This window comes from Notechis scutatus, chromosome 4, assembly GCF_049901735.1.
Source record: "Notechis scutatus isolate UNSWTSFEM ecotype Mainland chromosome 4, rNotScu1.2, whole genome shotgun sequence".
Classification (NCBI taxonomy): domain Eukaryota; kingdom Metazoa; phylum Chordata; class Lepidosauria; order Squamata; family Elapidae; genus Notechis; species Notechis scutatus.
The window spans coordinates 11,887,782-11,912,408 of NC_142012.1; the positions used below are offsets into that span (position 1 = coordinate 11,887,782).

General features: G+C 42.6%; 2 protein-coding genes across 4 annotated transcripts in view; one reads left to right on the forward strand and one right to left on the reverse strand.

The window, feature by feature from the left end:
• The window catches only part of BMP3 (bone morphogenetic protein 3), a 43,253-nt gene extending 37,356 nt beyond the window's left edge, over nucleotides 1–5,897 (forward strand). Inside the window, exon 3 of the mRNA XM_026676449.2 lies at nucleotides 3,196–5,897. Coding sequence (XP_026532234.2) covers nucleotides 3,196–3,387 — 192 coding nt within the window. The 3' untranslated portion in view covers nucleotides 3,388–5,897. The remainder of the gene's footprint in view (nucleotides 1–3,195) is intronic.
• A 10,871-nt stretch (nucleotides 5,898–16,768) lies between these two features.
• Nucleotides 16,769–24,627, reverse strand: part of PRKG2 (protein kinase cGMP-dependent 2) — a 79,988-nt gene continuing 72,129 nt past the window's right edge. For all 3 annotated transcript variants that reach the window (XM_087962753.1, XM_087962754.1, XM_087962755.1), the window contains 3 exons: nucleotides 23,310–23,372; nucleotides 21,676–21,742; nucleotides 16,769–19,773 (listed from right to left, as the gene is read on the reverse strand). In XM_087962753.1, coding sequence (XP_087818879.1) covers nucleotides 19,678–19,773; nucleotides 21,676–21,742; nucleotides 23,310–23,372 — 226 coding nt within the window. In that variant the 3' untranslated portion in view covers nucleotides 16,769–19,677. The remainder of the gene's footprint in view (nucleotides 19,774–21,675; nucleotides 21,743–23,309; nucleotides 23,373–24,627) is intronic.

Consider the following 24,627-nt stretch of genomic DNA (forward strand, 5'->3'; position numbering starts at 1 on the left):
AATCTTGTGATAAAGACAAGTTAATTAAGTAGTTAAAACATTAAATCAGTGAAATGACTTGCCTGCAGAAGTTGCCAATGCTCCAACACTGCAGGTGGTCAAGAAGAGACCTGAACAATCATTTGTCTGAAATGAGGTAGGGTTTCCTGCCTGAGCAGGGGGGTGGACTAGAAGACCTCTAAGGTACCTTTCAACTGTGTTATTTTGTTCCTTTCTGTTCTGTGAAGCTGTAAACGTCCAATTGTTTCTCCCGTAATCTCCAAATTCTGGTTTCTCAACTCTTCAATTAAATCTCAGCAAAGAAAATTCTTTGGAAAAAAAAGAAATATTTTCAGCAGAATGTTTGAAAGACAAAAGTTGTGTCAGTTTAACTTAAAACCTTCTCCAAATGATATTCTGAGAGAGGCTGGGTGTCAAAGTTCTTCTAACTTTCTGAACGATCACAAGGGGCCACCCATCAGTCCGTGACACCCCAGAAGGGACATGGATTAGTTTTTGGGATAGGGGACTAGTTGGGGGTAAGGGAATTATAAGTGGGACTAGAAGGAGGCAGGTGCTACCAATGCAGGTGGTCCTCAACTTATGACCACAATTGAGTGCAGAATTTCTTAAGTGAGACAGATTTAAGTGAAATTTGCCCCATTTTACGACCTTTCTTGTCACAGTTATTAAGTGAATCATTACAGTAACATGTTTGTAAAGTGAATCTGCCTTCCCCATTGATTTTTCTAGTCAGAAGGTTGCAAAAGGGGAAGTCACATGACCCCAAGACACTGCAGCCAGGGGTGGGATTCTACCAGTTCGCACCTATTCTCTAGAACCGGTTGTTAACATTCTAAGCAGTTTGGAGAACTAGTTGTTAGAAGAAATGACTGGGCTAATCCTGTAAGGAAGGCAGGAAGGAAACATTCTGGTGTTGCTTACGGAAACTGCCTCTCCATTAACCCTTATTACATTCTTGGCAGGACTAGACTTCCGGTCTCAGGAACGTCTCTGGAGTTTTCCCCACCTCCTTTGCTGGTACTTCGCTTATGTGGAGTGACCATTCAAAGTTACAATGGCACTGAAAAAAGTGACTTATGACCATTTTCCACACTTACGACTGTTGCAGCATCCCCACAGTCACGAGAGGCCAGGCGAGGAGATGCGTGCCTCGATGTGAGTGATGTTGAGTTGGCCACACCCAGCCAGTCACATGACCACCAAGCCACGCCCACCAACTAAGCCACGCCCACAGAACTGGTTGTTAAAAAATTTGAATCCCATCCCTGACTGCAGCCATCATAAGTATGAGTCAGTTGCCAAGTGTCTGAATTTTGATCAGAAGAACATGGGGATGCTACAACGGTCATGTGTGCGAAATGATCATAAGTCACTTTTTTTCAGTGACATTGTAACCTCAAACAGTCACTAACTGCTGTATGTTGAGGACTGCCTGTAATATCTTTGAAGCCTCCGCAGATCCCTGCCATTGTTGGCTAATGCTGGCCATACGGTCCAAGGGAATTAAGAAATAGCTACTTCCAGATAACAGATAATCAGAGTTGGAAGGGACCATGTAGGTCATCTAGTCCAACCCCCTGCCCAAGCAGGAGACCCTAAACCATTTCTGACAAATGGCAGTCCAATCTCTTCTTGAAGGTCTCAAGTGATGAAGCTCCCACAACTTCCAAAGGCAACTTCCGTTCCATCGGTTGATTGTTCTCACTGTCAGAAAGTTTCTCCTTATTTCCAGGTTGAATATCTCTCCTTGTTCAGTTTCCATCCATTATTCCTTGTCTGGCCTACAGGTGCCTTGGAAAATAGCTTGACCCCTTCCTCTCTGTGGCAGCCCCTCAAATATTGGAAGACTGCTATCATGTTCAGGGCTTCAGGGACAGTGATTCCTAGCCAATTGCTTTCAGCTCTACCTCTAGCACAGTGTTTGTCTACCTCAATGGATTTAAACGTGTGGACTTCAACCTCCTGTAATTCTCCCACCAGCACACTGACTGTGACAATTCTGGAAAGTGAAGTCCATATATCTTCAAATTGCTGAGAGACACTGCTCCAGGAAGTCCAAAGGTGCTTTTTCAAGAGGCAACTGGACTTCCGGGTTTTTATTTGAAGAGGTTTCGCTTCTCATCCAAGAAGCTTCTTCAGCTCTGAAAGGATAAGTGGGGGATGAAATCTAGTCAGAGCCGAAGAAGCTTCTTGGATAAGAAGTGAAACGTCTTCAAAAGGAAGAAACAAGAAATTCCAGTTGCTTCTTGAAAAAAGTACCTTTGGGACAACCATGACCAGGATGGCTGAGAATCTCCATAAATAAATGCTCCCAGAAAATGCAGTTTCCCAGCTGAATTGATAACTGTTTACATTTGTAGTACAAGTAGTCATCGACCTACAGACACAATTGAGCCCAAGATTTCCATTGTTCAGTGAGACACTTGTTAAGTGAATTTTGCTCCATTTTATGACATTTCTTGCCACAGTTGTTAAGTGAATCACCACGGTTGTTAAGCTAGTGGCACAGTTGTTAAGCGAATTGGGCTTCCCCATTGACTTTGCTTGTCAGAAGGTCGCATGACCCCAGGACACTGCAACGGTCATAAACATGAACCAGTTGTCAAACAGTTGAATGTTGATCACATGACCTCAAGGATGCTACAACAGTCGTAAGTGTGAAAAACGATCACCTTTTTCAGTGCCGTTGTAACATTGAACGGCCACTAAACAAACTGTTGTAAGTCAAGGGCTATCTCTAGACATCTATCCATAATTCATTGCTTCTGAAGAACCAGGTGTTTTGTGCCCTGTGTCAGCCTTGGACGCCATATTTTACTTGGAAGCTTCGAGGCTGCCACATTCAGTGCCTGGGAAATTGGGAGGCAGGATTTCATAGCGGGGTAGAAGATTAGACACAACAACATTCTTTCTCGGAGAGTCAAGGACATGGTGCCCTGCACCTGGAAGGGAGGGACTGGGAGGAAGTCTTCAGATGGAATGAAGACTTGATTGGACCATGGGATGGACTGGTGGGTACAGGGGGATGGATCTTTGGTTTCTCTTTTGGGAAGAGAAAACCCAGAACTCTCCGTTTTCCCAGATGTGCCAACATGACTTCTCTAATAAATTCTTACTTGGATGAACTGTCTCTGAATGCTGAATTGAGATGGTCATGTGTTGAGTTTTCTTATTTGTCCTCTTTTTCTACAGGCCCTGAAGCCATCCAACCACGCGACCATTCAGAGCATCGTCAGAGCCGTAGGGGTAGTTTCTGGCATCCCGGAGCCTTGCTGTGTTCCAGACAAGATGTCATCGCTTAGCATTTTATTCTTCGATGAAAACAAAAATGTGGTACTCAAAGTGTATCCAAACATGACAGTGGAATCCTGTGCCTGCAGATAACATTCCTACTTTTTACGGCAACTTTGTGGCTTCATAAACCTCTCCTCTTTCCATTTACCAAAAGCATATTGTTGTCCAGTTTTTCGAACGGATAAGTAAGCAAGAGATGAGAAGGGACATGGAATAGGTTTTCCCCCAACGGTAATTTTCCTACTTGTGAGCATAGGGAAGAAACCTTGGAAGACTCACCAACCGGGGCAAATAATGCGGGGAGGTTTTCAGTGGATGGTGGGGGGAAGATAGGAAAATGAAAACTGGAAAGAATTCCATCAGGAACTGAAGATTAGCAGGAAAACACAATTTATGTTTTATGCTGTGCTCGAAGACCATTCACCCAAGCTGCTGGTTTCTCCAATCCATTCTTCCGGAATGTAATGGTGAAGGAGGTTTAATGTATGTATTGTGCTTTTGAAGCTTTCTACTTTCGGTTATAAGAAGACTCGAATATACCATAAGCTAGTAAGATCCTACTTCCCATATTTCAAAGATTCAAATAATCTTTTTAAAAAAACTAACCTGTTGATTTTCTTGGCATAATTTACCAGTTGTGTTCTGTTCTACCCCTCACAAAAGCATTCATTCTTAAAATAATAGGAACTTTTTATCTAAAAGCAGAACTGCATTTCTGGTGTGTATTTAGTAAAGATTACACCTCTGTTTGTTATAAAATCTTGATCTCTTGATCTCAGTACTGAATACCAGAAAGAAGAGATAAACAGGTTGAGTTTCAAGTTTTAGTTTGCCAGTCAATTATGGTAGTCTATAATTGTAATAACCGTTACACAATGGGAATTGTGCAGCACACTTATACACTTTCAGGATATTATGGGTAGGGAATCAAGATGGCAGCCATGGCCATAGGATTGATGCTGCCATTTTGACTTTTTATTACCCAGCTTTTGAGAACCTGACATAATAGTCACTCTGTGAGGGAGACTGATGGTTTGTAAATATGATATATATTTATATATATATAAATAAAACAATACTCAAGCCCCAGTAGGAATAACTTCCAGGGTAATGGGTATAAAACTGCAGCCTATCCGGGTGATGAGCTATACAAACTGAAGTCATGGATTAAAGAAAATATAACAAATATGTTTAATGCATGGCCCATTTGGGAAGGGAGCAGATAAATTCTTAACTAGGACCTGGATCATCAAAACATTCCTCGATTTATTGGGTTGGTTTCAACATGTTGTCTGAACTCAGCCACCGTGAAGATGTTCTGTGGCTTTATAAGCTAGGTGAATTGTGATATATTTAATGAACTATGGTTAAACCATGGCTTAGCAAGATGTATGAACTCAGTTTTGCTCTCAGAATCTATTTCAGTCTGAAAATGGAGTCACCCCTGTTAGTTAGAGGCAGCTGTGCCAATATACAGAATCCATATGTGTTGCTGGATAGTCAAGGTGGCAGCCACAATAAAAGCATAGCTATTAGAAGCAAGCAGCCATCACTTGTCATGAAAAGCCAAAGCCAGTAGTTTTATGGTTTGCCACACATATTACAAGAATCTCCCTAGACTGCTTGCATTACCAGGAATGACCAAATAAAGCTTCAAAGATTTTGGGAGAGGTGAAACTTGCACGTTTGCGGCTGTGCAAGGTTTCCAAGCTAAGCCCTAACTTGACCCCTCCTTCCAGGCTAACGGGCAGTTTTCCAACACTTGTCCTCTTCTTTACACACATTGTGCATGTAAAACATATTTACAAGGGGTGGTGCTTCAAACTTGTCCTAATAGCCATTTTGACATTTTTGACACACACACACAAACCCATTTCAATGACAACATGCATAATTATGTAGACCATAGATCTTGGGTTTCCAAAGTTGGCAACTTTAAGACTTGTTGACTTCATGGCTGGCTGAGGAATTATTGAAGTTCACAAGTCTTAGAGTTGCCAAGTTTGGAGGTCCCTGACCTAAATCATTTGGAAAGGTGGGGATCTGGGTTTAAATCTACCACTGCATCTTCTGCATCTTACAGAAGATGGAAAGTGCCTTCCATAGTCTACCGAAAGCCTGGGACAATTTTCTTGCACTCAGGCAAAACTGAAGCAGTGCAAATGGGGTTTTTCAGCTTTAATTTCTAGAGAGACGAGTTGCAGATTCAAAATGTTGAATACTGTTTTAAGGAACAGCCAATTCATTTGTGATTAATCTTACCACCTCTTCGTCTATGTAAAATGTATATAAATGATGAAATAAGACTTTTGTACATTTTTTTTTGTTTAAGAAAAAATGCTTGTACAGTTGGCACCAGTATAGTTTTTAAAAAGCCAAATGATATTTGTATATGGAAAGAAGCTTTTATCAATGCATTTAATTTATTTCTAATGCATATGTTAAGTAATTTCTGCATTTTAGTACTCTTAAAACACACAGCCGTTTTTATATTCATTTCAAAAATTTATATATCTATATATCTGCCTTCAAAAGTAAATGTGTATATCCCAGATCACAAATAAGGATATTTTCATTACTAATATACTGTATAAGCCTGTCTGATTTGTTGGTTTCTCTCCTTTAGTTAACAATGCTTTTTTTCCCACAGCATATTATTGTGTACAAGGTTATGTTTTTGCAAAACAGCATAGTATGAAGTTTAGGACTCTTGTTTATTTTCTAGTAACTACAAAAAATATTTGTGACAAAATCACTGCAGTCTGCAGTTGTTAGAGAGATGTGGAAGTATATATTTTCGTGTTTCTGTATTCTAAGCCAGCAGTTGCTGGTGGGCCATGAGAAAATTTTGGTGGGCCGCAGAGAAATCTCACCCCCAGAGCACCCCCCCCCCAAAGCAATTAATCCAGGCTGCATGAAAACACAAGGCTGCCCTGCCCACATGGCCCACGGGATGCTATAGGGAGGTGGCCCACGGGAATGAGTGGCATTCCTTACCCGGCAAACTTGCCTGCTAAATTGCTATTTTTCCTTTTTCCAACCATCAGCTGTTCTGCTGTGCTGGGAGATTTAGATTAGCTAGGAAGCAGGAAATGGTTGGATTTCTTGCTTTCTAGCTCATGTTTAGATCTTCGGCTCTGCTTTTAAGCACAGCCCAACCTCCCTTAGGACTGAAGGTTCTATGATTCAGTGCAGACTCACGGCAAGGAAATTTTATGTGACAGACTGAGCTAGCCAATGGCAGATAGATAGATCACTGAATGATTCTGTGAGCAACTCAATCTGCCTGCCTGCTTTGCCTGATTTTGGGTAAAAGTTGCTCTTTTTTATAAAAAATTCAATATTTATAAAAATATTTATAATATTTACATACAAGCCATGCCAAGCCAGTCACATGACCACCAAGCCACACCCACAAATTAGGCCACGCCCATAGAACCAGTTAGTGGTTCCTGGGATTTAAAATTATGAGTTTGGTGGTCCCTGAGGTCCAAAAGGTTGGCGACCCCTGTTCTAAGCTATCTAATTCACACTTCCTGGGCAAATATTAGTAGTCCTTGACTTACGACCACATGAAACTTTTGTTGCTTAACAAGAGAATCATTAAGTGAGTTTAGCACTCATTTAGTGACCATTCGAAGTTACAACAACACTGAAAACAGTGACCATTTTTCACAGTTATGACTATTGCAGCATCCCCAAAGTCACATGATCCAAATTCAGACGCGTGGCAACGGACTCCTATTTATGACGGTTACAGTGTCCCGGGGTCACGTGATTCCCCTTTTGTGATCTTCTGACAAGCAAAATTAATGGGAAATTTATTTAACAACCATGCTATTAACTTAAACAACTGCAGTGATTCACTTAACTGGGGCAAGAAAAGTCATAAAACTCTGTCAGAAAGACCTCCTGATATTTTCCCCTCTCAGAATGTTTTTTAAAAATAAAAACAGCTCAGATCCAATTTGATGAAAGAGAATTTGCTTTCATTTTTTTGAAAGAGGAAGATAATCTAAGAGAAATTCTCAAGAGCCAAGTGAAGATTTCCTGTGTATAATTAGTGTTGAGTCAGGCTGAGGGTGTGAATCTCCATTCTTGGCAACCTGCTTAGTGTCTAATACTTAATTAAATCCAAACAGAAGATCTCATCTGAGAGATCTTGCAAGACTTTCAAGGACAGATGGCTCATTATCTGTTTGCCCACCCCTCTAATCTTGGTATCCTGCATGGGATCTAGCACAATTAAATCCAAACAGGAGAGCTCATCTGAGAGCTCTCCCTTTCCTCCCTCCCTCCTTCCCTCTTTCCCTTCCTTCTTTCCTTCGTTTCTTCCCTCCAGGCTCCCTTCCTCTCTCCCTTTGTTCCTTCCCTTCCTTCCTCTCTCCCTCCCTCCTTTCCCCCTTCTTTTCTTCTCTCCCTCCCTCTCTCCCTTTCATTCCTTCCCTCCCTCCCTCCTGTTCTTCCTTCCCTCCCTCCCTTCCTCTCTATCTATCTATCTATCTATCTATCTATCTATCTATCGACTTTCAATGGCTGATTCATTCGTTTGCCCACCCCTGTATTCAGGATACACATTTGTAGCACAGATGCCCACTTTAATTTCCTTCCTTCCATCTTTCCTCCCTCTCTCTTCTTTCCTTCGTTCCTTCCCTCCCTCCCTCTTTCCCTTCCTTCTTTCCTTTGTTTCTTCCCTCCTGGCTCCCCTTCTCTCTCCTTTTGTTCCTTCCTCCCTCCCTCCCTCCTTTCCCTCTTCTTTTCTTCTCTCCCTCCCTCTCTCCCTTTCATTCCTTCCCTTCCTCTCTCCCTCTCTCCCTCCCTCCTTTTCTTCCTTCCCTCCCTCCCTTCCTCTATCTCTATCTATCTATCTATCTATCTATCTATCTATCTATCTATCTATCTATCTATCATCTCTCTTTTCTCTCTCTTTTCTCTCTCTCATCTACATCTATATCTATCTATCATCTATCTATCTTATCTCTATTATGCTTATATTATTATCCAGTCCTTGTGAAGCAAGTTATTGGAGAGATTCCAGTGAAAATGATGGCTCGTTTTATGACTCATCAGAAAGAACAGGTATGTGAGAAGGAAGCACTTCATGCTCCATTACTCCATCAAAGGGCAGAATGAAATGGGAAAGAAGGACTGAACCTTTTTCATAAAACAGCCTTTGGGGGAAAAAAATAAAATCGTCCTGTGTTGAAGGGCCAGGAGGAACTTTATATAGATAAGCTTTTCAAGAGATAAAAAGTTCTCTTTTCTTTACATTTTCAAGGTACTTTAAAAGTTTTCATCCAAATATGAGATAATAGCTATCTAAAACTTCAAAGGGAGGAGAAATAATGGGGAAGGCTCAAAAATACTGTAGGTCTAATTTGGGATAATGCTTATCTACACATATTTATTTAGCAGTAAGGAGCATGTTACTTGCCCTCTAGGCTTTTCAAATGGAAAAGGGACAAATTCTGTATATGTACTGTAGAAAGTTAGCACCCACCCCTCTCCTAGAAGAATGAAATGTTTTAGGAAATATTAAAAAGGCAGAATATTATATTTCACTGGATGAGAAAAGGAGAAACATGTTTTTAAAGGCAGAAAGCAGCTCCCTGCAGATATTTGGTGCCCATTAAGAAGAACTGGGCCAGCCCATTTACAAGACAATTAGACCTTCTGCTCCAGGGTGATGGGATTAAGACGTGACCCTCCATGACATAATAGGATTATCTACCAGCAGAACTCACCACAAGGCACAACCAAGCCCCTTCATTACATCATCACCCTCTACATTTGAACCAAACTTGACTTCAAGACAAACATGCCCCCTGCATAGCCCCAAGGGAGTCTGACAGCAACCAATTGAATACATGCCCTTACTACAGGAACAGGAAGCTCAAATTCAAAGCCCAGAGAGGGTATAAATCTCTTTCTCTCTCCACGCCATGTTGTCAGCTGCACCAGGACCATGTGCTTAATGGTTCTGCTCCATTAAACCATCTTTCCAACCAGCCTCCATGTTTCCAGTGTCTTTCTCCCAGCTTGGAACTGAACCAGATGGATATTTTTTCCGACAGTACATTAAATCTGTCTTTCTGGAATACGCAGAAGACCATTCAAATCAATACTGGATGTTTGAGAAATGGATGCTATGGGGAGGTGGTGCTCTGCTGTATCCCAAATGTGCTTTTTAAAAAACGGCAACCAGACTCAAAACCCAGTAAGAAACGCTAAAGCCGGGGTGTCCAACTTTGGCAACTGGTAGACTTCAACTCCCAGAATTCCCCAGCTTTTTCAAAAGGAACTTGACTTTTTTTTTTTCTGAAGGTGTTTTGTTTCTCATCCAAGAGGCTTCTTCAGTTCTGACAGAAGTTGAAATCAGAACTGAAGAAGCTTCTGGGACAGAGGTGGCATTCAGCAGGTTCTGATCTGAACTGGTAGCAGAAATTTTGAGTAGTTTGGAGAGCCGGCAAAAGCCACCTCTGATTGGCCCCGCCCCCATCTCTTCTCTGCCTCCTGAGTCCCAGCTGATCGGCTGGGTCTTCTTTTGTTGCCCTGCACAGGAGAACGGAGCTGGAAAGCAGGTTAGTGAGGTAGGGAGGGAATGGGATTTTTGCAATAACCTTCCCCTGCCACGCCCACCAAATGACGCCCACAGAACTGGTAGTAAAAAGATTTGAATCCCACCGCTGTTCTTGGATGAGAATTAAGACGCCTTCAAGGAAAAACAAAAGAAAGTCCAGTTGCCTTTTGAAAAAGCTGGGGAATTCTGGGAGTTGAAGTCCACCAGTCTTAAAAGTTGCCAAAGTTGCACATCCCAGCTTTAGCGTTTCTTACTGGATTTTGAGTATTTGGACATCTCAAATCTATGAATGAGGTTGTGCTGTTCGCTGCTTGCAGCCTGTTGGCAAATAACCTGCAGAACAGAATTGGTGTCTTGTGTTACCATCAGACACTAGCATTGGTTTGCACTCTGTTTTTCACTACTGGGAGCACAATAATACTCCATTCAGAGTGAGCTTTGCTTTGCAATCCATTTCTAGATGCAAAGCTAGATGTAACTTCGGGTTTTCAAAAAGTTTGTTTTAAAAGCCAAGCTGTCATTGTTTTGCACTACTCAGCTAAGAGGGAAAAACCCCGTGGACAAATTAGTCCAGACAAGGGCTTAGGCCGGCTGCCACAGAACTAAAACAATCATCCTCTAAGTAACTGCTTTTCATTCACAGTTCTAAATAGTCTTCTTTGTGGAAGTAAAACCCTACCACCACTTTAGGAATATTTTAGTGAAAAAGGAGTGAAAGATAGTGACTTTTCAGCATTCATTTACAATTCCCGTATTGTTTCCACTGGGGGTAAAATGTTTCATACATCTTCTTGGAGTTCTAATAACCATCATACCCTATAGGCCAACATTATCCCTCCAGTGGAACTAAAATATTAACCAAGAGTGGATTTTTCTTTCCAAATAAGTTAGAATAGGATCTTACAATCATAGAGCTGGAAGGGGCCTTAGAGGTCTTTTAGTTGAATCCCCTGCCCAAGGCCGGAGTCCTTATACTATCTAGGACAAATGGTTGTTCAATCTTTTCTTGAAAACCTCCAGGGAGGGAGGTAACTGTTAGGGATATACACCCTAGCAAAATGTGCAACGGCAGTCAGTCAGGCAGGCAGATATGTGAAATAAACGTTGTTGTAGCTTACACTCAGTAAAACAGATACACTGTGCCAGTTAAATAGTTTTTATTCCAGTAAGAGTTATAGCATAGTCAAACAGTCCATATATCATACACTTAGTTCAGTCCGTCCGGGGATTATCCAGTTGCAAAGTCCAGTGTCGAAAAAGAGGTCAGTAAAGTTACAAATAATCAGTCCAGTAATATATCTTTTTTGCAGTAGAGATATGAAGAAAATCAAACCTCTTTTCTTCGTTCAGCAATAGCAGTGAAAACACGCAGTTATCACCATCACTCCATCATTGTCAGCAATCCAGTAAAAACCAGCAAACAGTGAGCTCTCTTGCTCCCTCTTATGGTGATTTTACAACCGCACCCAAAATACATGGTCTGCATTTAAAGTGACACACACAATCATAGTCTATATATATTATTTTATCCAAACTAAGTTAGGTAACCATGTTATCCCTAACAGTAACTTCTGGGGATAAGCCATTCTGCAGATTAATTGTTCTCACTGACAAGAAATGTCTCTTTAATTCTAAATTGGATCTCTCTTTAATAAGCTTCCATCCGTTTTGTTCTGCCTTCAGATGCTTTGGAAAATAGATTGATCCCCCCTCTTCTCTGTGACAGATTCTCAAATATTGGAAGAGTCTGCTTCTCTTCATTAGACTAAACCTCTCTACTTCCCTTAGCCATTTCTCATACGATTTAGCCTCCCGACCCATATTCAAGGTAAATAAACATGTTCAAGGTAAAAACCATGGCTTTTAACTTCCCAAGCAATCTACCACGTTCAAGGTGAAAGCAAGATCTGGGAAGAGGACTTGGGCTTCATGGAACGATCTCTTTCCTCAACAATCTGGACTTGTGAGGACCATAATTCCTAACCCTTCGTTAACCGTTTCATGGAGCCCTGAATTTTCATGTTAATTGCAGAACCAAATTCTCTAAAAGGTCATATCTGACTCCCCCCAGTTCTAGATGATTGATAGCTCTTGTTGCTGGTCTAATGATGAATTATCCTGAGTCTGTGTGTATGGCAGCATGGCAGGCAGCAGGAATGAAGGTACTTAAAGTACTTAAGAGCTGCAGTGGCACAGTGGTTCAAGCGCAGTACTGCAGGCTACTTCTGCTGACTGCCGGCTGCCTGCAATTTGGCAGTTTGAATCTCACTGGGCTCAAGGTTGACTCAGCCATCTGTCCTTTTGAGGTGGGTAAAATGAGGACCCAAAATTGTTGGGGGCAAGAGGCTGACTCTGGAAACTGCTTAGAAGGGGCTGTAAAGCACTGGGAAGAGGTATACAAGTCTAAGTGCTATTGCTAAATCATTGCCGGGGGATATCACAAGATTGTGGGATGAAGAAAGGAGATAACATTGGATGATGGCCAGACTCTTCTGTGAGGTTAGAAGTAACTAAGAAAGAAATGCTTCATGTTATACATCTTTGGGATAAATTCAATATACGAAACCACAATACAAAATAATATCATGAACAACGGAGGGAATTAGATTTGTCTAATCTAAGGAATAGAAGGACAGGGGGTGATATGATAGCAGTCATGGAGGGAAACTAATCAAGGAAACAAGCAATCTAGAACTAAGGAGAAGATTCCTGACAGTTAGAGCAATTAATCGGTGGAACTACTTGCCTCCAGAAGTTGTAAATGCTCCAATACCGGAAGTTTTTAAGAAGAGATTGGATAACCATTTGTCTGAAGTGGTGTAGGGCTTCCTACCTGGGCAGGGGGTTGGACTAGAAGATCTCCAAGGTCCCTTCCAACACTGTTATTCTATTCTGTTCTTTTCTGTTCTGTTCTATATTCATTCTGTTCTGTTCTGTTCTGTCCTGTCCTGTCCTGTTCTATTCTATATTCTATTCTGTTCTATTCTATTCTATTCTATTCTATTCTATTCTATTCTATTCTATTCTATTCTATATTCATTCTATTCTATTCTATTCTATTCTATTCTATTCTGTTCTGTTCTGTTCTGTTCTGTTCTGTTCTATTCTGTTCTGTTCTGTTCTATTCTATATTCATTCTATTCTATTCGATTCAATTCGATTCGATTCTGTTGTATTCTATATTCATTCTATTCTGTTCTGTTCTGTTCTATTCTATATTCTATTCTGTTGTATATTCATTCTGTTCTGTTTTGTTCTGTTCCGTTCCGTTCCGTTCCGTTCCGTTCCGTTCCATTCCATTCCATTCCATTCCATTCCATTCCATTCCATTCTATTCTATTCTATTCTATTCTATTCCATTCTTCTTAATTCTATTCCGTCTTCCAGTACTTGAGGGGCTCTCACAGGGAAAGGGTGGGGGTGGGGGGTGTCAACCTGATTGCAGGACAAGAAGTAATGATGGGAGATCATTAAAGAGAGATGCAACCTAGAACTGAGGAGAAATTTCCTAACAGTGAGAACAATTCGTCAATGGCTGCCTCTGGAAATCAGTGGAGAGTCTCCATTGTCTCAAAGGTGCATTATCCAAAAGACAGTTGGACTTTCTTGGAACTGAAGAAGTTTCTTGGATGAGAAGCGGAATGTTTTCAAAGAAGAAAAAAGTCCAGTAAATCCAGTTGCCTTTTGGAAAAAAAAGTACCTTTGGGGCTTATTTCGGGAAGATGTGGGTGCTCCATCACTGGAGGTTTTCGAGAAGAGTCTGGACAGTCATTTGTCTGGAATGGCATAGGGTTTCCTGCTTGGGCTGGGGGTTGGACTAGAAGACCTCTAAGGTCCCTTCCAATCCTATAATTTTGTGTTCTACATTCTAAATCCCTGCTACTTCAGTATCTCCCAGATGTCCAAGTGCTGGGCCAGTTAATAGGAGCTTGCAGGAAAGATGGAAGAAAAATTATATTTCATTAACAAAATAAACACAGTCTCAAAAGGCGTTTACTGTCTCTCAAGTACCATTTGGGGCTTGAGAGAGAGAAACTGGTTTCAGGCTAGCGCGATGGCAATACTTTATGAGCATCTGCTAGTGGCCTCCTGGGTTTTATTCCGGAACTGTTACATGATGGGGGAAAAAGAGGTTCTTGTGTTTATGATGTGGCTTTCTTTGTAAATCCGGCTTTAATTGCTGAATACCCAGTACTGATTTTATTGGACGATTTAAAGACAATATATACATATAAACACAAACAGAAACATGGACAAGGAATAAAAGAATATACAGTAATGCAAAGGAACAAACCAGGGATTTAAAAGAGCCATGGGTGCTAGCTTTCTAATATATCTTGTAAATAGTTGGTGGCTATTTTATAGCATGAAAAGATGGGAGAATCAGCTGGTGCTAAAAGTGGTCATCAAGAAATAACAACTGAATATGTGTCATGCCCCTGTCAAGAGTCTGAATCCAAGGAGGAAGACGAACAGTTCACAGGGAGTGTGACTCCGTTGGCTGTGGAGGAAACTGGGGAAGGGCAAAGTCCGGCTGGGCAGAGCAAGGGAGAGGTAGAACAAGGGAGAGGGAGTTCAGAGGAAGACCCAGGCCCACCCCTCTTCATCCTAGGGCGCACAGGGACTAACGGAGAAGGGAGCAACATAGGTTGCATGGCTTATGGGCGAGGAAAGGGCCTTGATTCCCTTCATTAGCTGCAGCTGGCAACACAGTGTATAAAAAAAGGCAAACTGCATGCAGAAAGCTGTTGGGAGCAACTGTGACTTTATCTTGTATTGTTGCGGCTTATCTGTGTTCCTGGTGTCTTCCCAACTGTGTGAGTTTTGCCTTCAAGCCTGAAATTCTTGCTCCTGCCCTGCCAAACTAATTACTTCAGTTTGGCTTGTTTGGACTTTAAGTTACAGTTTGTGTTTACCCTGTTTGGATTTGATTCTCTGCAGTCAAAGGCTGTTCCTGGGAGAGTTCTTCTCCGGCCAGAAGGTAACCTGGACAGTGGGGGAAAGGTTGGAGCTAATAAAGGGACTCTTCTTGATTATCTGTCTGTGTTGCCTGTGTGCCACACCCTGGGTCATCACAATATGGGTATCTTCTGCACTTCTCATCTAGGGAATGCATTTGTGTCTACGAGGAAGATTCAAAATCTGCAAGTGGTCAGGTGCAGTGTCCTGAATGCACACATACTCACAAACACACACACACACACACACAAAGGGGTGGACCTTGGATCACAATGCTTCACTTTTCATCTTGAAGATTTTGATATCCACCTCTCCTGGACACCACTGCGCCAGTGTGTTACTGAACTGGTATAAGGCAACAGATAGGTAGTCTTCAACTTACGACTGGTGGTGTAGCGGTTGTTAAAAGTTACGATGGACCTCCCCTGGGCTAACTGCCACCTGGATTCGAATTTCTGATGGCCGCTGTTCCAATGCTCATGTGATTGCATTCTGAGCACTCAGCAGCCAGCTCGCTTCATGTCTGTGACTCCAATTTATGATATTTTGGGGTGTGTGGGTCAGAAATCAATGTTTATTTTTGTTTTCTGTCCCCCAAAAACACCCTTTGCAGGCAATGGATTTGCTTAAGGAAGACTTCCAAAGAAGGTTGTAAAATCAGTCAGGGTCATGTGATGACCAACACAATTTACAACCATAATTCTGGGCACAATTACCATCGTAAATTGAGGACTAACCACACTTTGTCTTTCCTCTTTGATCATGAAAGCGCATAGGAAGCTTGACCGAACGCCTGACATTTGGGGAAAGGCTGTTTACCCATTTTTCAGCCCTGGGTTTCCACAGCTCTTCATTTGCATTGATTTGCAGGAAAGTTCCCACTGATCGCCAGCACTTCTGGAAGAGACATCAATGTGCCAGGAGCCAGGGCTGCCTTCAATGACAACATTGGAAAAAAAACAACCCAATGAAATGCAAGATGTTGTAGAACAGATTTATTTATGCGCACAAAGAAATCAATACATTTGACAGATATTAAAAGGGACAAGGGCTGTCTCTCTTGCTTTCTACGCTGTGCAGTAAAATGTGGCTTCCTGTGTTTGTTAAAAATATTCTCAAAACCTACATGAATGAAGATTGCATTTATATACAAATAAACAGAGGGAAAGCACTTTGTTGTTTTAAAAAAAATATTTTACAGCCTTTACATTTTGAAAAGTTCCAAAAAACAGGGCAAAAATTAGAGATGCCTTGGTGACAATGTGCAGTCTTTGGTATAACAAATGGGCGCCAGTTGGCGTCTAGAGAGTCCCTTTAAATCAAAATAAGACTTCTGTGGCCTTGCAGACGTTGCTGAGGCCAATTTCCATTAGGCCAAGGCAGTATGACAAATGGTCAAACCATTCCCTATTTGGGAGAATCTAAATAAAACTGCATCACATTGGATGGAAATACCGTTTACATTCAACTAGCAGATGTGCTCTGCAGCCCAATCACCTGAGATCATTTACCTGGAGATACCATTTCTGTAAAAGTGCAGAATTTCCCCCCTCCCCCACCCCAAAATTTTGTGGAACCATTATTTTGGGGCTCCTGTGCCAGCACCCAGAAGGCAATGTGTGAGGGCCCCCCCAGCCCCCTGCACATGCAATCCCACCCGCTGCCCCCTTACTTGCATTGCGCCTCACAGCTGATTTTCAGCCAGTTTGAGGCCTTTTTTTGGCTTGAGGGAGGCTTCTGTAGGCTTTGCAGGCCGAAAACTAGGCCTGTTTCGTCACTTCTGGTATTTCCGGAAAAACAGGAAGTGATGAAACGGGCCTAGTTTTCGGCCTGCAGAAGCCTTCCTCAAGCCTCTGGGAGGCCAAAAAAAGGTCTCAAACCAGCCAAAAATTAGCTGTGAGGTGCGCGCACATACAGTGAGGTAAGTTTGCCTGGGGCTCGCGTGCCGGCACAAATGGCTCTGTGTGCCACGCGTGCCACAGGTTCGCTATTACAGCACTATTACAATAGATCAGGAAGGATCCATTTAGTTGATCAATCACAAAGTGTTCACTCTACATATGAAAGATCCAAGCTTCATTTCTTTAGCACTTCCATGTAGAGCAGGGATGTCAAACTCAAGGCCCGTGGGTTGGATCCAGCTCCCAGGGTGCTTTGATCTGGCTCACGGGGCCGCCTTGGAAACAGCAAAGGACCAGCCTGGGGTGCCTCTGCCAGCAAAAATCGTTTTCATTGACAGAGGGTTGCAGGCCGTCCCAGGCAAAAACGGAGCTCTGGTTTCCCTGGCAGAGGGTTGCAGGAGGCCATCGTAGCCGAAAACGGAGCTTGGGAGCCCGTTTTCTCTGGAAGAGCACTCAGGCCACCACAGACGACCCCAACACGAGTAACGTCAAGCTGGCCACGCTCCCCTTGCCATGCCCCCACGCCTCTCCGAGGTCAAACACAACCCTGATGCGGCCCTCAATGAAATCGAGTTTGACACCCTTGATGTAGAGGGTTTCACAAAGGTTTGGTCTAGAATCCTGATGAATCCCTTATATGACAACTATCTTATGCTAATTGCTTGGATGCAGACTCATGATCCGTCCAATGATCCTGGCTGTAAGTCCTACATTCAAGCCACTGCTCTACCACAAAATAAAATCCTGGATTACCCATTCTGATCAGTTTATTTATTCTAAAACTGGAAGACTGAACTTTTTCCCCCAAAATAAAACACAAACGGGACCTCTGTTTTTATAAATAGCCTCTAAGGTGGCCATTGTGCTTGAATTCCAAATAATCTGAGTCTTGTTCCATTGTGGGAGGGAGTTACCTATAAACCATCCCCAAAAAATATACTTAAATCTCTGGAAAGAGAGATCACAGTGGGCCATTAAGATAATGCATTCTCATCATTATCAAGGAAAGCAGCTATAGGGGTATGGTCTTCAGGTTATGGTCAAAATCGTCAAAATGCTGGACATAACAGGCAGTAGTGGGATTCAACCCGTTTTGGTGAGCGTACGCTTCGTCTGAACCAGTCCAACCGGTAGAATCCCACCCCTGATAACAGGGCAATTAACCTTCTGCCTCTTTGCAATGTGTGTGGCTTTTGTGATTCACATAAAAAGCAGGTGGAGCTTGGACTGCACTGATATATCCAATACATCTTGACTTTTTTTTTTTTTACCATGTAGCCCAGTGATTTTGTTGTGGTATGCCACAAGCATGTACATGTGCAAAAGCGTGCATGCGTGTGCCAGCACCCACAATGCAATGTGTCCCGCCTCCCCTGTGCCTGCATGTGCAACCCTCCCAACCTACCCTGCGCATACGCTGCGCATACCTCCTAGCTGATTTTTGACCTGTTTGAGACCATAATTTCACCCTCCCGGGGGCTCGAGGGAAGCCTCTGCAGCCTTTGGATGCTGAAAAATGGGCCCATTTTGGCACTTCCAGTTTCGGCACTTCCGATATTTCCGGAAGGCCTGTTTTTTGGCCTCCAAAGGCTGCAGAGGCTTCCCTCCTGCCCCCGGGAGGGAAAAAATGGCCTCAAACGGGCTGAAAATCAGCTGGGAGGTGCGTGCATGCGCAGTGCAGGTAAGTTTGGCTGGGGCTCGCGTGCCTGTACAAATGGCTCTGTGTGCCACCTGTGGCACGTCTGCCATAGGTTCACCATCACGGATATAGCCTGTGCACGGCCCTATTTAGATACATGCAGTTGGGAGATCAGACATCGGCAGGTCTAGAAAAAAGGAAGCGAGGATTAAGAAAAGATTTAAAAAATACTATGGAGTTCAGAAAAGATTCTCACTCAGGGGGACTTAGCAAAGGGTTCCCCCAAAGTCTATCTTTTTAAAAACATAATTCTATTACAATGCATACCTACTCCATTTTTAAACATTATGTCAAAAAAACATGACCTCATATCTTTACAGAATTAAGCAAAACATATAGAAATGACTACTTATGGACATAATTGTTCGGTAACAATGGAATTTCTTCACAAAAGTCTAATGGGTCATCAAATGCTTTGTAGAACTGCATTGATTCATTCCTCCCTGAAATAATAGAAACACTGTAGAAACTAGAATAGAAATAATAGAAATAGAACTTTTCTGTGAACATGTGAAAGCTTGTGTGTGTGTCTGTAGGAGGTACACAAACTTCATATATGGAAAATAAGTCAAATACAGGTGGATGTCTATGCATGTACTGTACATCTAGTTTTTACTATTACTTTCCTTTTTTGACATTGACATATTTTTCTTTTCTGCATTTTTACACCTGTGTTTTTGTAAGAACAACACACCTTAATTTTAACATTTTTCTGAAGGGAAAAGATTTTAGAGGCACATTTTAGTTTTCAGGAGTCATTCACTGTTAAGAGCGGGTTTCATTTATCCGGGAAGAGGACAGAAAACTGGCATAGAGACCTTCACAAAGCTCTTTAAATGCTACTCTCTTTCCAGAATTCCCCTCACATTCCTACGTTTCTCATCTCTGATCCAAGGTCGCTCACTGTGGCATTTTATGCAAAGCGCATCACAGCATAGATGCTGATGTAATAAATGGGCCACACACACACTTCCAAAGGAGATGAATGTGGAATTTAGATTGTAATTTAGCAGGGCGTTAAGCTGCTGCCCACCGGCACCTTCCGTTCTGCTGCTCGGAAGGCATAGCTTCACAACGCAACACTTCGTGTTGGGAATTTACAGAGGAGATTAGAGAGTGATCCGTGGGCCTTTGAATTTTAAATGCAATTTCAATGCATCTCGGCTATGCTCTGAACAAGTACGTGTACAATCACCGCAGACAACCTGTGAGTGAGGACAATTACACCACTAGCCGCCTTCTTAGAAATCTTTATCCCAGCCTGAAAGTTCATCGGGTGGAATTCCCTGTTCCGGTGGGTATCGGTCGAAGTGGCTGTAGTCCATAGGACCTGAAAGCTATAAAAGAGTTACAGTATGAACATAGGGGAAGTCTGGGATTCATCATTGCCATAGAGTTCTGGAGGGAGGAAGTGATGTATTGAATAGTTCTTAGGGGGAAAAAAATTATTATGGGTTATTAGTTCAAGGTCACCGAGAGTGGCGCAGTAAGAATTGAGAATGCAGATCATTGGCTCATGTGGTTGATGAGGTGTGAAAAAGGGGGTGGAGGTAGGTGGAATTTTGTGGGATGAGCTGGTAGGATTCCAGTACTGAAATTCCACCGGACAATACCAGTGGGGGGGTTTTTTGTTTTGTTTTGAATAAATCACTTTGAGAATATGTCAGTCTCGGAGTTAATGTTTCAAACGAAGGATTGCTGGAAGTCTGACATAAAGACTAAAAGCTTCCCTGTCCAGTTGTGTCTAACTCTAGGGAGGTGATGGCTAACCTGTTCAGCACCGAGTGCCCAATGCGCGCATGTCCCCTGCCCCCCCGTGCATGCGCCCCACCCCCTGTGCATGTGCACATCCCTGCGCATGAACCCTGTCCCCGTGCATGCATGCGCATCATCTGTGCACGCCCCCACACCCACGCATGGGCACACATCAGCAGCACATGTGATCCACCCACCCTGTGCATGCGCGCACAACATCCACACACACGCCCCCCCCGGCATGCACCTTGCACACACACACCGCATGCGCAGCAGAAACCTGAAGACCAGCTGGCTGACGGGAGGAGAGTGTGCGCATGCGCAGCAGAGCTGAGCTGGGGCGATGGCTCACATGCCCACAGAGAGGGCTCTGCGTGCCATCTGTCAGGGTTCCAGCAAACCTTCATTCCAATCAATAACATGGTAGCATCGAGTCTCAAAATGACTTCCAAAGCTGACACCACCTCTGGCACACGTGCCATAGGTTCACCATCACAGCTCTAGGGTGTTCATCTCCGTTTCTTGGCCGAGGGAGCCAGCGCTGTCAGAAAGTGTTTTTTCCGTGGTCGTGTGGCCAGCGTGGTTATATGCCAAAGGTGCCCAGGAGAGTTACCTTCCCACTGAAGTGGTACCTGTTTATCTATTTGAATTTGCCTGCTTTTGAATTTCTAAGTGGGTAGGAGCTGGAGCAAGTAACTGGAACTCGCCCCATCACACAGTACTTGGGTCGCGAACCTGGCCTGTCTGCTTTCCAGCTGACAAGTTTAGCGTCTTTAACCACTGAGCCATCGCGTCCCCTTTAAGCATACTTGAACAAAACCTTAAAAGAGATAATTTGCTACCAGACTCCATCAGATCTAGCCTACAACACAAATTGTGTTCGGCCCTATGTTGGGCTTAACACGCGACAATCCCATTAAAGCCCACGGCCAGCCCTTCCTTTGGATCCATGTTCTCCCTTTTCTGCCTGGTATCCCATCAGGCTTTGCATGATAAGGTCTTGGCAAGGCTTCATTCCATTACAAGCTTCTCTCCAATTGGTTAACTAGGCAACCGTGGGTATGGATTGAGCGCCACAGCAATCAGTGTTTGGAAATGCCAGGCCTTGCCAGTGAGATCTGTAACAGAGAGGCTTCCTCTTCTGGCCATTCTTCCTCTCCAGCTCTTTTTCTTGGAGGACGGTCAAAACAAAATTAATTTGTATAGAGGCCCCCTACATTCAACATAGCTGATGAGGTTGTGTTCTTTTAGCTTTGCCATAATTAGGTCTATTGGAATCATAAGCGGTGAATTGAACCAATCATCTCCTTTTGGAGGTGTCCATAATACACTGACTCCATCCCTTTGTCCCAAATTAGTGTGATGGGAACAGGACCCCCCGGTGGCATCTTCATAACACACATTTTAAAGGGGAACTCCAGGAATAAAAAAAATAAGACACTGGCTTGCGCATGCATTAATTTAAAAGGGACTGGTTGAGGTACCTCTCTTTTAAGGGGTGATGATAACTTCATTGCTTTGAGTCCTTCCCAATTAAAACCATTCAGCCACCTAGAATGGAAAGTTACAACAGCAAGATGGTTATTTAACTGGTTTCATAATTATAGTCCCCAAGAAAGCTGCCGCTGCATCTCACTCTTAAAGCAGGGATGGATATTGGAGAATATTTTTTTCTGTTCAAGGGCTGCAGTGTTGTGTCCTGTCACAAGGGCCCTACATCTTCTATCAGTGGACTGCTACAATGGTACACGGGAATGATTGTGAGAAACAGGGGAAGGGCTCCTATCTAGGGATTGATTAGATAAGAGGCGGTGGAGCCTGAAGCTGCACACCGGGTGGAGAAAGGAACTCTTTTTATCAGGAGATAAAAGGGATATGGGAGATTTGTACCTTCAATCTGGCAAGATTGATATCAGCTTTTCCAGCTAGTCCTGAGAGGAAACATGACTTGATGACCTAAGTCTACTTTATTCTAAGGCTACATTAACAGAATCTTCCAAAATCCAAGGTATAGGTAGTCCTCAACTTATGACTGCAATAGAGCGGCAGATTTCTGTTGCTAAGTAAGACTACTGATAAAGTGAATTTCGCACCATTTCGCAATCTTTGTTGCCCCCGTTGTTAAGTGAATTGTGAAGTTAGTAACATGTCTGTTAAGTGAAATCTGGCTTCCCCATTGAGTTTGCTTCTCAGAAGGTCCACGAAAGGTGATCACATGACCCCGGGACACTACAACGGTCATAAATATGAGCCAGTTGCCAAGCATCTGAATTTTGATATAGACCATGGGGATGCCACAAAGTGTGAAAAATGGTCAAGTCACTTTTTTCCAGTGTCATTGTAATATCGAATGGCCACTTAACAAAAGGTTGGTTGTAAGTCAAGAACTACCTGCACATATCTCCTTTTGCTCTCTGAAAAGTATGGAGGGTCCTTTCTGGAATGTTTCCTATGCTCTTCCTCCTTCTGTTGGCTGAGAAATCTTTTAAATGTCCGTTGTCCTGTATGTAGCTCTTCCTCCTATCTTCAAGGCCATTCTCACATACCACTACAATACCAGAGTTTTGGGTTACCTTCCTTTCTGTTAATGCCAGGGTACGTTTAACCTTTTTGCAGTTACGGAGAGCATCATTCCCACAGCTTATCTCTTGAGGACTATTTGTCATGCCCAGGTCAAAGAAGTAGTTGGGGTCCTGAGCCAAAAAGTGAGTGAGGGCAGCTTTCTGCTCTGATATCTCTTCTTCCTGCTCTTGACAATGATCTTCTCTTTGTTGAAAGCATGGGACGGACTTCAATAAAGGGACATTGGGCTCTAGCCAGTGGTCTTCACTGGTCTCCTGCATTTGGGATCTGAACTGAGGCTAAGATATACTGTACATGAAATTACTCTGACTGTTAATTTGGCCGGAGGGCTGCAGTTACTCACTGTTTATCTTAAAGCATTAAAAGCAATGGCAGCTGTAAAACAAGAAATCTTATGTACAATCAAACTCTTCATCGATGACTATGCAAATCTTTAAATCTTTACCCTGTGGTAGGATGGGCAGCCAATAAATTTAATAAACAAACAAATCAACGTATAAGCAAACAAGCAAACAAATGAATAATTTTTTTTTACCTGTGCCTCTTAATGTCATGGATTCCATTTTTTAGATTTCCTAATCTCTCTGTAGAACTTTGTCTAGTTTATATTTGTGGGTAAAAGACAGAAAGAGAGGAAGAGAATGAGTACACACTTCATAATTAATTCCCTTGTATATCTCAGAGACTTGAGTATCTACTATTTGATTTGCTAGGATAAAGGTAGTTGGGAATGGATCAATTTACTGTGGATTATTATTACTGTGGTTATTATTATTTATATTCTATCTTTGGGAGCTGAAGGGAAGCACAGGGGAGATCTTCTTAATTTTTCTTACCCGATAACTGAGGTCGGCTGGGCTCAAAACAAGTGACTGGCTCAAAGGCTCTTGGAAGCTGAAATGTTGTGGTGGGATTCTACTGGTTCAGACCGGTTCGAACCGGTAGCTCCGAGGATCATCTGTGAGCAAACTGCTTTGCTCCAATGATCAGCTGCTGGGCCCACCCACACACCCGGGCTCTATTCTGACCTTTATTTCCTGCTTTTGAAGCTCAGCTGCTTCGCATGGCACAACGGATTGCCGCGTGTCAGCTGTTGAAGACACAGGGAGAGTGTAGGATTGCAGAAGGTCAGTAGCAAATCCTCCACATGCGTGCAAAGCATGCACATGTGCACAAAGCACACCCACCAAGCCACACAGAACCGGTGGTAAAAAAACATTGAATCCCACCACTGATTGTACTACCCATGGATAATCCGTAGGGCAGCCGAAGGATCTTCAGTCATTTTGGCTGGTGGGCTTATGTGAAAGTTTGAGCAGGTATTTCAGATGCTTTATCTGTTGTGGGTAAGGAGCATGGACATAAAGAAAACATAAAGAAATTTGCAAATTTACTGGTGGTTTTGGTGTACATGGGTGACCAGAGAATTGGCATGGAGCGTTGCCCATTAATAGCCTTATTCTCCAGGAATCTGATTCTTTGTTAAACGAACATAAAAACAGAAGTACTGCATATATATATATACATATACATATACATATATACATATATACATATATACATATATACATATATACATACATACATACATATACATATACATATACATATACATATACATATACATATACATATACATACATACATACATACATATATATATATATATATATATATATATATATATATATATATATATATAAATAAAATGGCTGCCAAGCCTGACACACAAGATTAAAAAAACCAATACACAAGCCTGAGGATGGCAGATGAGATTCTGCCAAAATGTTGCTATAATAAAGGTCTTGGCGTGTTCGGATCTTTTCCGTGTAAGATTGAGAGTATCTTGGCGG